This window comes from Corvus kubaryi, unplaced genomic scaffold, assembly GCF_017639235.1.
Source record: "Corvus kubaryi isolate FWS band 111438036 unplaced genomic scaffold, C.kubaryi_AGA036_p1.0 72, whole genome shotgun sequence".
NCBI lineage: Eukaryota > Metazoa > Chordata > Aves > Passeriformes > Corvidae > Corvus > Corvus kubaryi.
In genome coordinates this window covers 4,663,369-4,675,453 of record NW_024582060.1, presented here as the reverse complement: position 1 = coordinate 4,675,453, position 12,085 = coordinate 4,663,369, and the positions used below count along the sequence as shown (strand labels likewise).

At 40.1% G+C, this 12,085-nt stretch overlaps 1 protein-coding gene across 4 annotated transcripts in view; it reads right to left on the bottom strand.

Annotated features, from left to right (window-relative positions):
* PDE3A (phosphodiesterase 3A) overlaps window positions 1-12,085 on the bottom strand; it is a 225,523-nt gene that overhangs the window by 71,992 nt on the left and 141,446 nt on the right. Inside the window, exon 1 of one of the 4 annotated variants that reach the window (XM_042050230.1) lies at window positions 9,547-10,064. The exons of the other annotated variants lie outside the window; for them this stretch is intronic. Coding sequence (XP_041906164.1) covers window positions 9,547-9,609 — 63 coding nt within the window. The 5' untranslated portion in view covers window positions 9,610-10,064. Of the gene's footprint in view, window positions 1-9,546; window positions 10,065-12,085 lie in introns of those variants that run through there. 4 annotated transcript variants of the gene reach the window in all.

Genomic DNA, 12,085 nt, shown 5'->3' with positions numbered 1-12,085 from the left:
ATTCCACATCCATAAACACCTCCCAAGCACTAAAAAACTGAGGTAGAATTTTCAGTGAAAGACACTCAACCATTAGAAACTGGACTGGGATCCCCAGCTCATTTTTCTTGGGTCAGTTGTTGCTAACATTGTCTTGACATTTAAGTAGAGCACTTCCCTTTGGCAACAACAGAACTATGTGTGCCATATTAAAATATCTTGGATTTGTTTCTTTCTGCTCCTATGGTGAGGACTTGCTAAAAATTCCTGGACTTCAGAACTCCAGCAGTAATTCCAAAACAAAATGTTGGAAGTACGTTTTTTCAAATGCCTGTAGCAACAAAAATAGCACCTTGAGCATCTCAGGAATCCAGTGCCCAGTTGCATAACTTTCCCAGTTTCTTCTTCCCAACTTTAAGACTCAGTATTGGGGGGGGTGGAGAAAGAGCATCAGAATCTTGAAAGAAATGTGTTGTCTATGCCTCAAAAGCCAAAGGGATACCCTACAACAAAAGATTAAGGGATTTACTCTGTGACTGGTATAGGATAAAGCAGTGTGCCTTACATTTTCACACCACTCAAAGCACTTCCATTTCAGTTTCTGCTTTTCCTCCTCTTCCATGCTCTACTTGATCTTCAGGAAAAAATGTGCACTGTACAGCATGAGCCTAAACATGCTGAGGAGGGCTTATCACAAGTGAACTGTTGATCCACTTTTACACTGTCCAGCTGCAACACGTCCTGTGGTGAAGGACACACCGTGCCTTGTGCGGCTCCTCCACCAACACCAAGCAGCATCCATCACTGATGGCTACTCTTTGCAGCAGCTCAAAAACCAAACCTGGTGTCTGTTTGGAAGACAGGAGGTGGCAGCTACACACAGAAACTACATGTACAATCATGCATTTTAACAACTCCTATCTGGAGGGAAATGAGTCAAAACCTAGAGTGTGATTTTGTCCAGGGGCTGTTTCTGTGATGAAGATGCTACCACATCACAATCCCAGCAAAATCGCCATTCTGAGACAGAACTGGCTCAAAGGCAACGTCGATCCTTGAAGATTCTAATCACTGACTTCAGCTGTTCATCACTTTCACATCCCACAGAGTTGTAAGGAATAGAAAGCAGTACTGCAGCTTCTCTTGTCAGCTAAGCCCCCCTCCTATTCTGCATTTTAATGAAGAACTTAATCTAAAATAATTATTTGCAGATTGTTCACTCAACTCCAACTGTTAATTTAAAAGAAGCAAGCACATAAAACCCTCCAGGAGTCCTAAAACACAATCTCAATACGCACAGAGTTATTATTTTTAGACACCTATAAAAATTGGTCCACGATAATATGACACAAAAGCTTATTGCCATTTCACATTTCTATTATATCCATCACCTAACTTTGAAGATGCAGGTCCCCCTATCCTGGATGTGAAAACTGAAAATGCTCTATGTGTGTGGTTTGCTCTGAAGCCGAGGGCATGTATGTGAGAACAGCATATGAACTTTCAAAACTGTACCTGACAGAAAATCTCTAATTTTTTCTCAGATACCAGAAGAATAATAGACAGTATTAACAATGATATTTTCCTCATTTTTAGAGAAGTGAGCTCTTGTGCTTCAGAAGCAAAGTTACTGGAAACAGAAAGGTTATCTGGGTTTCTACCAAAATACCATCCAGGTAGTCTGAAAAGGGATTACATGTTTTAAATCACTACCTTGGTAGCTGGTTTTTAATATAGGTCCAGCTCTGTTTGGAAAGGTTTTTTCCTGGCTCCCCTTTTCCATCTACAGCTTTTTCTGCCTCCTCATGAATTTTGTGTGTTTGTGGGGGGAGGTATAGGGGGCAAACAAAGAGTATCTCCAAGGATGAAGGCTCCATAACCTCTCCATGTAACCCATTCCAGTGCTCAGATTAAACAAGTTCCTTCCTATTTTCAAACAGGAATTCCTGTATTTTAGTTTGTACCCATTGGCTCTTGTCCAGTGGCACCCCCGAAAAGAGCCTGGCTCCATCTCCTTCATTCTCACATCAGGTATTTATACACATTCATAAGATCCTCTTGAGCCTTCTCTTTTCAAGGCTGAATAGTCCCAGCTCTCTCAGCCTCTCCTCATATGACAGATGCTGCAGTCCCTCAGTCACTTTTGTGGTCCTTTTTTGGACACACTCCGGTATTTCTGTGTCTCTTGTTCTGCAGAGCACAGACCTGGACCCAACACTCCAGATGTGTCTCACTGGTGCTGAGCTGCATCAAAGCTCAGGTTACCTCCCTTAACCTGTTGGCAATGTCCACTGCAGTCCAGGATGAAGCTGTTGGCTTTCTTTGCCATAAGGACACACTCCTGGCTCACATTCAGCTTGATGTCCACCAGGACCCCCAAGATCCTTTTGTGCCAAGCTGTTCCCCAGCCAGTCAGTTCCTTGTCTGTACTGGTGCCTGCAGTTATTTCTCCTGAGGTGTGGGAGGACTTTATCCCCTGGTGTTGAACTTAGTAAGATTCCTGTTGGCCCCCTTCTCTGGCCTGTCCCTCTGAATGGCAGCACCACCACCTGCTGTAGCAGCCACTCCCCCCAGTTCTGTATTATCTACAAATTTCCTAAGGGTGCAGTCTGTCCATCATCCAGGTTATTAACCAAGGTACCTTTCTCATGCTAAATGTTGAGGGTTTTTTTACTTTTTTGCAGTTCAATAATTGATGCCTTTATCTCTCCTCTAAGGACTTGTCCATTCGTCGTAACAAGTAGCTTTTCTAGCCCTGCATAAAGACCAGCAACTTAATAATTATGAACTCCAGATTGAAGACCTTATAATCTCCAGACTTCCTTTATGGACTGTAAGAATTCATACTGCTCTTGTAACATTCAAGGTTATTCAGGAATTGAAAATAGAGCAATGCAGAGCCATTACACAATGAACCTTTGATCTCTAAAATCCAACCCAACATGAAATTTTCTTTTTTACGACTTAAGATTTACTCCAGCTCTAGCTTATTCAAAAATCTCAGGAGGCTGCTCCAATAATTCATTTTGAAATTTTGAACACTGATCCATCAGACATAGAACGAAATTATAGCTTACTATTGAAGTCAAGAAAAAGAACATCTGCTGTTGAGAGTAGAGCTGATCAGCTGTGAGCTTTTCCTCTGGGAAACTCATAAAATGAGCTACTAGAGAATTCAGCATGTGTTCTTGTAAGGAAGGAACAATAGGAAATACTTTCACTTATTTATTCTTTAAAACTATCCCAGAGAGCAGCAGTTACAGCATACATATCTTCCCCAGTATGGACACTAAACACAGGGGAAAAAAAAGCCAAAACAAAACAGTATTAATAAAAATGCTTTTAAAATGAAGTTACCATTAGAGAGTGAAATCAGCCAGTTCATTTTGTCCTCATTAACGAAGGCATCTTCCAACAACAACGGCATTGTGGAAACCTCTGTAAGGAAGGTTAGGACAGCCCACATCCCCCAGTGATGCTCCTATTAACATACCAGCGGAAGCACACTGGCTGAAGACTAGGAATAAGCTCTGCTCAGTAAAAAATTAGGCCCATTAACCACATTCATACCATAATTGGGTTCATCTCTGAATAGAGGAAGCTACAATTTTGCAATGATTGTGTTAAAAAATGTGCTTGGGAAGGTGACAAATACCTGGAATGCACATATGCGGTAAGTGAAATTTAAGGTGTTACTGGAAATTAACAGAACACCTTGTGGCATGACTCTCAGCTTTACATACTTGTGAGGAGCAAAAGCGTAGTCTTCTATCATCACAAAAGCCCCAGTGCTATATAATTTTAATGTGGCGTGGGTTTTTTCATTACAAAGGATCTGACTGTATCAGGCATTTATTATGTTGGCCATCGCTTCCTTCCTAAGACCCTGTTTCCAGTTGCTTAAAACTTTTTCAAAACTGTGAACTTTTGCACTGACATTTCCCCTTGCAACATTTAGCCTGTATTTGGAAAATTTTATCCAGCATAGGCATTTCCAGGAGACTAAGGGACACTGTTTTACTCACTTTTAACTACTCACCTCTTTTGAGGTGCACCACTCTGGTCTCAGAACATTCTCAGTGTAGCTTTTGTTTCAGAGACTGGCAGACGGATGCCCGTATGTTGGCAATTCAGAGGATCTGCAGTCTGAAAACCTGCAGAGAGTTCTAGCTTGTGCTAAAGCAGAGGACTTGAATTTCAGGGGATTAAACTCTCTGAAAGTCTGTAAGTTTATGGGTCTTAAAGGTATCCAGCAACTTTAACTGTCAGATGCCAATAAATTTCAAATCCCCTTAAATCGAACAAACGAATATAACTGATGCTCTAAGCATTTTTCCTATGTTTTCAACTAGAAAACAAAAAACCCAAAGCAAACAAACAAAACCCCCCATAAAACCAAATCAAACCCCAAAACAACAGAAAAACCCCAACCCCCAAAAAAAGCACATGGACAAAATCTCTTAACCTGAAGACCCTAAGACTCTAAATTTACAAAGAAGCCACTGAGAAAGACAAGCTCTAGTCAGAAAATCACACCATATAAAAACCAGGGTTCTGAAAACAAACAAGTTAACAAAATTATGAAAACTGCTGAAAATTAAATTATGAAAACTGCCAGAAAGAGACTCTTGTGATGAGAGAGAAATGCAGGGTGATTAAGGGGTGTTTCAGGAGTCTGATCACCCCAGATGGAAAAAATATCTTTCATCTGCTCCAGATGATGACAGTTCACAATCCCATCGTCTCAATGCAAGTCAGTCTATATCTGCACCACACCACTGGACATGTACTCCCCAGCCTAAGGCAAAGCTTGGCCAAAAAAATACAAAAGGAAAAAAAGAAGACCACTTATCAGCTTCTGCCACTCTCTCTGCTTTTCAAAAGACAAACAGCACTGACCCCAACTTCTCATACTCTTGCCATGCTGCTTCTTCAAGGAGACATTTCACCAAGATGTGGTTTCCCACTCCTGTTTGCATTTCAGTGCTGATTCCTTTTCCAAATGCACTGATCTGCAGCACAGCTACGATCCTACAAACTGCAACCTTCCTGAACTGGAAGTTGGTCACTGAATAAAGAAAAATGCAATTTGAGTATTGTCAGCGAGCTTCTCTGTCACATAACTGGACTGCCTGACTAGCAGCAGGACTTGCACTACAAACCTGGGAGGAATAAGGGTGGAGAAGGGTTTTGAAGAAGAATGGCAACATTTCTGGGAATCTGTGTTGAGCTCCTGCTTAGTTATGAAGAATAGTGACATGACAGAGTGAAAGTCATTACTGAGCTTCCAATCCACTCCTGTCCTCCTGCCACTCCTTTTGGGATAGAGAATTTGAGAGCAAAGAGATTCACAGGCTGGCTGACACCATTTAAAAGGTTTTTCTCCATCCTACGAGCAATGGATGTGGAAGGTTTCAGGAGGTTTGCCCACATCATCTGTGTCACAACTGCCAGTATGACAGATCCTGTCTTACCTCAGAGCAGCAGGGTAGAAAGCCTGTAGGACAAAAAGAAATGGTCCCACAGTCCCAGATAGTACCTGAGGCTCAACTCCTCATTCTAAGTGAAGCAAGCACAAATCTGAGGCAGGTTATTTCTTTGAGATAGCTTTCTGCTCTGCATCACTCATTTGCTGCATTAGAAAGCAAGGAAGTATTTCAGAGATCATTTCTTAATCTCGGACTCTGCTTCCTGCACCTTTCCTGCTGTGCAAAAGCAACTCTCCTCCCCCAGCCCCAGCTTGATATTCCAACCAACCCACAACCCTCCCATGAGGCTTCTTTCTCATAACATCCCAAACCCTGGAAATCTCTGCTCTGCCACTAAAGCTTTGAAAGCTTGTCTACTGAATGAAAGGATAATGTAAGGTTTTATTAACAATGAATAACTGTGAAAACCCACAAAAACATTCTTAACAGGAAATTTTTTTTTATTTAAATTGTTTTCAGGAAAGTAAAAGGGATTTGGTTAGAAACGCGGATCACTGTAGTGATGTGTCCCAGCAGGACTCTGCTTTATGCGTGAACAGTGAATATGGTGGCTGCATGATGTAATGTTATATGAAACTCAGAAAATCCCTTGGTTTATCATTTCACTGCTATGACTCAATCAGGATCAGTTTATTTGCTGCTTAGCTCCCTGCATGGGCTGTAGACTATGGAAGTTTGTCCCATCTACCACATCCAGTGGTAAGGAACAGGATATTGCACTGTACATGCAAACTGCCTTAGGCACAGCTGTGCTGTAAATCACTGGCAGGTGAGGGAAGCATCACTTCATGGGCTTTACACTAATCCATCACAATCTAAACTGGTGACTTAATGGTACAGGAAGCATTACCACTGCTTACACTGCTGTAAGCATGCATTCCTACCTACAAAAATATTACTGCTTTTATTTAACTGCAGAGAACATTCCTTTCAGCTATCTACAGCTGTGTATATATAAAACCCTACAGCAACTATTGGTCATGTTCTTCTTACATTGTTTTGGAAATCTAGTTTGTGTTTTTAAATTCACAGTCATCAAGAAAACAATTAGAAGTTTCCATCATGGGGTAATGTGAGAAGATTTTTCCTGTCTTAGGACCAGTATCAAAACCAACTTATGCTCAAAGGCTACAGCTCATGAGATTTACAGGTAATTTCAGATAGATGGAAATACTCAACAGCATTGCAGCAAATATTTAGCGCCTCTGGCTCATCTGGTTACCACAACATTTTAAATCCATATCCATTCAGTGAAAGCATTCTCAGTTGCAGCTCTCAGGAATAAAAAATTAGGATGAGTCCAAGAAACAAGATCCTCAGGCACATACACCAAATAAAATCAACAGAGAATTTCCCCCCAAACCTGTACTGAAGCTTCAGGGAGAGCTTTCAAGTAATCTGAACAGCTGGATGGACAAGAAAGAAAAGCATTCACAAATTCTTTCCTTAGTCATATAAAGGTAATTCCTTCTGAAATTATTGACAAAGCCATTCAAGATTCAGGAACTATTATGATTTGTTGAATAGAGGCCAATATATGGTATTTAATTCATCACTATTTAGCTTAAATTTACCCATGCAAAACACCCACAGGATAAAGATATATCTTCCACATATAAAAATGAACAGGTAGATCAGACATTTTTCATCAGCCAAAACCAAAAAGATCTAATTCTGGGTTCACACTTAAATCTACTTTCCTCACTCCTTCACACACATAAAATACAAAACAATGAGCAGCAAATTCCTTTGTCATACCAGAGCCTGGAAACCATGGAGACCTCTGTGATGTAGTGTCTGAGAGCATAAACAATGCTCAAAAGATAAAAAATAAAATTATACAACAACCTATCTCCAAAAAAATCCCCAAACCAGCAGCCTCCAACTATATTGTCTATAGACATCATAATTACTCTTGTTTTTTCTCTTACTTACTTCTCAGACTGCTCACCCTTGCCTAAACAGTTCTGGGTGTCATTTGATTTCATGCAGAGTAGCCAAGATAAGGAATAAAAATCACGTAATGACTTAAAAAACCAAAAAGTATGTTCAAATAGAGTATCAGACTTCACTGTGGACTCATAGCTCTTCTTATAAGTCAGACCTGCCACACTGTTTTACACTAGAAACAAGATCAAGCCAAAGAATTCCAGTTTTTTTGATTTTATTTCCTTCCTTTAGCTTTTTGTTTGGTTTTTGTTTTTATTTTAGATGGCAATAAAATAAACCCATTTGGAGAGGTTTTGTCATTTGTTAACACAAATACCTTTTATCTACTCTGAATAGAGAAGTAACCGACAATGTTACTACTTACCTGTATATATATCTATAAATAATAAAATGTATATATAAAATGACTGTATAAATATAAAGTAATTTTGTCAAAGCCTAGAACACAGTAAGTGACTGCATTCCTTTAAGGACTAAAGAATGGATTTGCACCAAAAGGCAGAGGTATTATTTCTATACAATAAATTGTGAACAGGACCAGCCTAAAACCCTCCACAAGTTGCCTCTTTGGGGTTGTCATCTTGCACAGTAACTGCATTTTCCTTCAGTCAGTCCTTACAGACTCACACTGTGCTCAGGTTAACTGGATTTACGTGCATCACTTACTGAGTCTCACTCTCCCAAAGTGGCAGATGGGTCAGGGAAATTTCCTTTCCTCTTTTAAAACCCTCCAGAGGGGTTGAGAGAGTGATGGTGGAACTGATACACAGCTCCGTGGAGTCAGGCACACCTCACACCTAGGTGAGCAATACTTATTTTTCCCACATACTGTGGTACAATATGTTATATGATGCAATGCAACATTAGGGTTAGAGTGATTCAAAGGAAATGCTGGAAAAGTAAGGCTGAAAAACACCTTTTCTTTGAGATAGCATCAGTGCTTCTACATCTTCTTAACAGAAACAAGATGACAAATTATTCACATCCTAACAGAGCATTTATTTATCCTTTTTTACCAGGAGATTTAAGAACGCTGGACTGATCTGGATCAATTCAATTCCTTTCACTACAATAAAATTTTATCAGTCAACAGTGCCTTTTTATGTTATTGTGAATAATAATGTGAAAGCATGAGGGGTTTTTTTGACAAGTGATGTGTCTAAGATCTCTAAAAGTTCCAAGTGGTATGATTTATCTTTAAAATCTACAACTCCATAAAATACGGTATGTAATCTGCCCTGCCCTTCTCCCTCTTAATAAAAATATACAGGAGGACCCTTCTCAAAAACTGGGATGAATTTCTGTTGTCCATCCTTCTTTCTGTCAAATAATTGCCTCTTTCCCACGGATAAAGACTACCCCTCATAGTCAACTGTTTCATAAATGGAAAACTGAGTTGGAATTATGATTGAGAAGAGAGTGGAGCTGTTAGCTCACCAATATTATTTCCATAATTATTTATTTTATTATCTTTACATCCCAAGGAAGATACTGAAAAATGAAATAAATCAGAGAATCTTGGAGTGCCAGGAGCAAGAAGTAGGAAATATACTAATTGTGCTGTCATTCATCACATCTTAGTCGTACTTCTGGTGACAATATTTGCTTTTCCCAGCAGATGTTTACATATGTTCTCTTTACATCTGCTTTACTCTCGTCTTGGTTAGCGCACTGGAAATGACACATCAACCAAGACTGCTCTGAAAATGCTGAGGTTCTGGCAATGCCTCAGTGATTTCATGCACATATACATATATGTAAGATATGAAATACAAAAAAGTCATGCACCGAGGAACTCATCAACAGCAGAGTACAATTTTCCTTAGCCATTCAGTTTAAAATACTCCTAAAACCTTTAGAAAAGTCTCCTTTTTGAGACAGGGAGGCTCTGTTGGTTAAATACACCTGCATTAGTGGGCTGCCATGGCATCTCCATATTCACAAGCACATGCTCTTGCACAATCAGCTTTACCAACGTTTTGCAGCATTAATCTTGGAAACGACAAATGATGATCAGCTGGTTCCCACTGCACGCAGAGAACCCCTACACCCCTTTAAATCACTGTAAGGCTCTTTACAGTGGCACTGAGGGCAGACTAAGACACAACAGATTCCCAGAGCACAGTACCTGGTCAGCAGCGGGAATCGACTCCCACCTACGCTTCAGCAAGTACAGAGATTTCCGGCTCATGGTTCTGAATCTGCTCTAGAGGCTTTTCCAGACTTGAGAAAAAGGCTTCTGTCCCAAACCAGTGGCAAGAACCTTATTTCTGACTCCTGTTCTTCATTGTAGATGGCAGAGCTCCCCGATGCACACAAGTTTTTGTAAGCTGCAAGGTCGAGACCCAGCTTCTCCTGTTTCTCTAAAGCATCTGTGTCCTCGCAGTGCCACAACAAAAGGCTGAGGCAGTGAACAGCCCGGCTTTCAGTGACAAGCTACCTCGCAGAAAGAAGCCTGGAGTAGGTAGACAACACCAGACGCACTCAATCTGAAAATAGCTGTTGCTTAGGAACTGGAGGGGTAAAACGCAGCACCTCAGATATATAATTGAGAGCTTTTATAGTTAAAGAGAATTAAAAATGCTGGACTTGTGTTTCTCTCTCCATCATCATTCTTTTACAATGCTGGAGGAACGACTGCTCGATTCCACTGACTCTGGGGCTACGCCTACATCTCCAGCAAGCCAAACAAGTCTTGATGACAGAGCAACAAATTACTCCCACACATCCAAGAGCCCTCGTAAAAACGTGTGCAGAAAGTGTGCCGTGAGTCCCACCTGAAAGATCTTGGAAGTACTGTGTTCTAGTAGAATGATTAAAATACAATTTGCATATTTTTTCTGCAGAGCAATAATATTCCAAGGATTAATTCTGCCAGTCACACTTTCTTGTGGCATGTGCCAACATTACAAGTGGGTATGAATATTTTCCCCTCACATGATGTGGTTCTACAGACTGCATGTATATATTTGAGAGGGAGAGATTTCTTTAGGTGGATTAAATATTCCTAAACACGAATTTCTTTAATTTGGAACTCAATTTTAAAGCTTCATGTCTAAATTCTTAATTCTAACATGTATTAATCTTTAAAATTAAGCACGAAGTGTAATGAAATTCACTTTGCACTTCCTGCTTCATTTCAAACCCATACAGCAAATTCTCAGTGTGAAGCACTTACAGCAGGCAGTGTTGTCTTTAGGGATGAAAAAAGAAAGGAAAAAAAAAGAACAAATACGTAGCCAGGAACTCACTGCTCTTTGTAAAGCAACCTATAATTCAATCTAATTAGAGCAGCCTTAATAGTATAATTATTCTAAAAGAAAAGGAATCCTACAACATACATAGACATATTTGTGGGCAGTCTCTTAAAAGTGGAGTGCAGTGATGGTCATGGTAGAAGTCATGAGCAAGTTAAATATTGTAAAGACAGCTTTTTACTTGTGCCATTTACATTCTATTGAATTGCAGATGCTTATCACGAGACAAACTCCTGCAAACAGAAATTCCCATAGGCCTCAGAGTATTTCATTTGACATCCATCGCTACCTGTAACTACAGCACTTTGCATTTAACTCCTACGTGCAGAAAAGGAACATGTTTTCCAAGTGGGCCATTAAGAAATATGACATGCACTTGTAGTAGCTTCCCCTCATGTTTCAACACATGCCATAGAAAACCTACTAGCTCTTAAAAAAACCCCACTGAATCAGAGCTTTTTTAATGAGTCTTGGTAGAATAACTTTATGAGTTCATATGTGGATTTTAGTTTTACATTATGGTAAACCAGTGATTCCACTTCCCCTTTTTTCTTTCTAGGTTTTAAGGTATTTAAGTATACCTAACACATCACTCACCTTAATTTTTCACCAAGATCTTATTTTCTACAATGGGTGCATTTTTTAAAAGACACAAACAGGCAACAATGCAACTGAATCACAAAAGGATAAAAAGAGTCTTTTCTATTACATGCAAAAATCAGAACCTCATCTATTTCTCCTAACCTTTCAAGGAACTACTTAAATTAGGTTTAATACTCTTCCTATCTAGACAATTTTCAGAGTCATGTAAAAGAGAGAATCTAAAGCTACAGTGGAATAACTGAGGCACATTTTCTTCTTTCTACTGAAACTTTTCTTCCTTTTCTTCCTTGGTTTTTGTGTCTGGGCACTAGGATAGCACATGGTAATCAGAAAGCTCGGGTCATTTTGGGACTCTTCATCAGGAACTGTAGTGAGAGAACAGGGGGGAATGCCTTCAAACTGCCAGAGTGTAGGTTTAGAATGAATGTTAGGAAGAAATTCTGTCCTGTGAGGGTGGTGAGGCCCTGGCACAGGCTGCCCTGGGAAGTTGTGGCTGCCCCATCCCTGGCAGTGTCCAAGGCCAGGTTGGATGGGGCTCTGAGCAACCTGGTCTAAAGGAAGGCATCCCTGCCCATGGCAGGGGGTTGGAACAGGATGATCTTTAAGGCCCTTCGCAACCCAAACTGTTGTATGATTCTACAGTTTTCTTTCTCCACTTTATTACAGGACCTTTAACGCTTTTATGGCACATCTGGATTGTCATTTGTACAAAGTATCCATATGAAAACCCTTCACCTGAAGTAAAAGCAAGCCCAAAATGTGGAGCCCTAATAATGTATTTGTGTATTTTCAGCACTAGATAGGAAA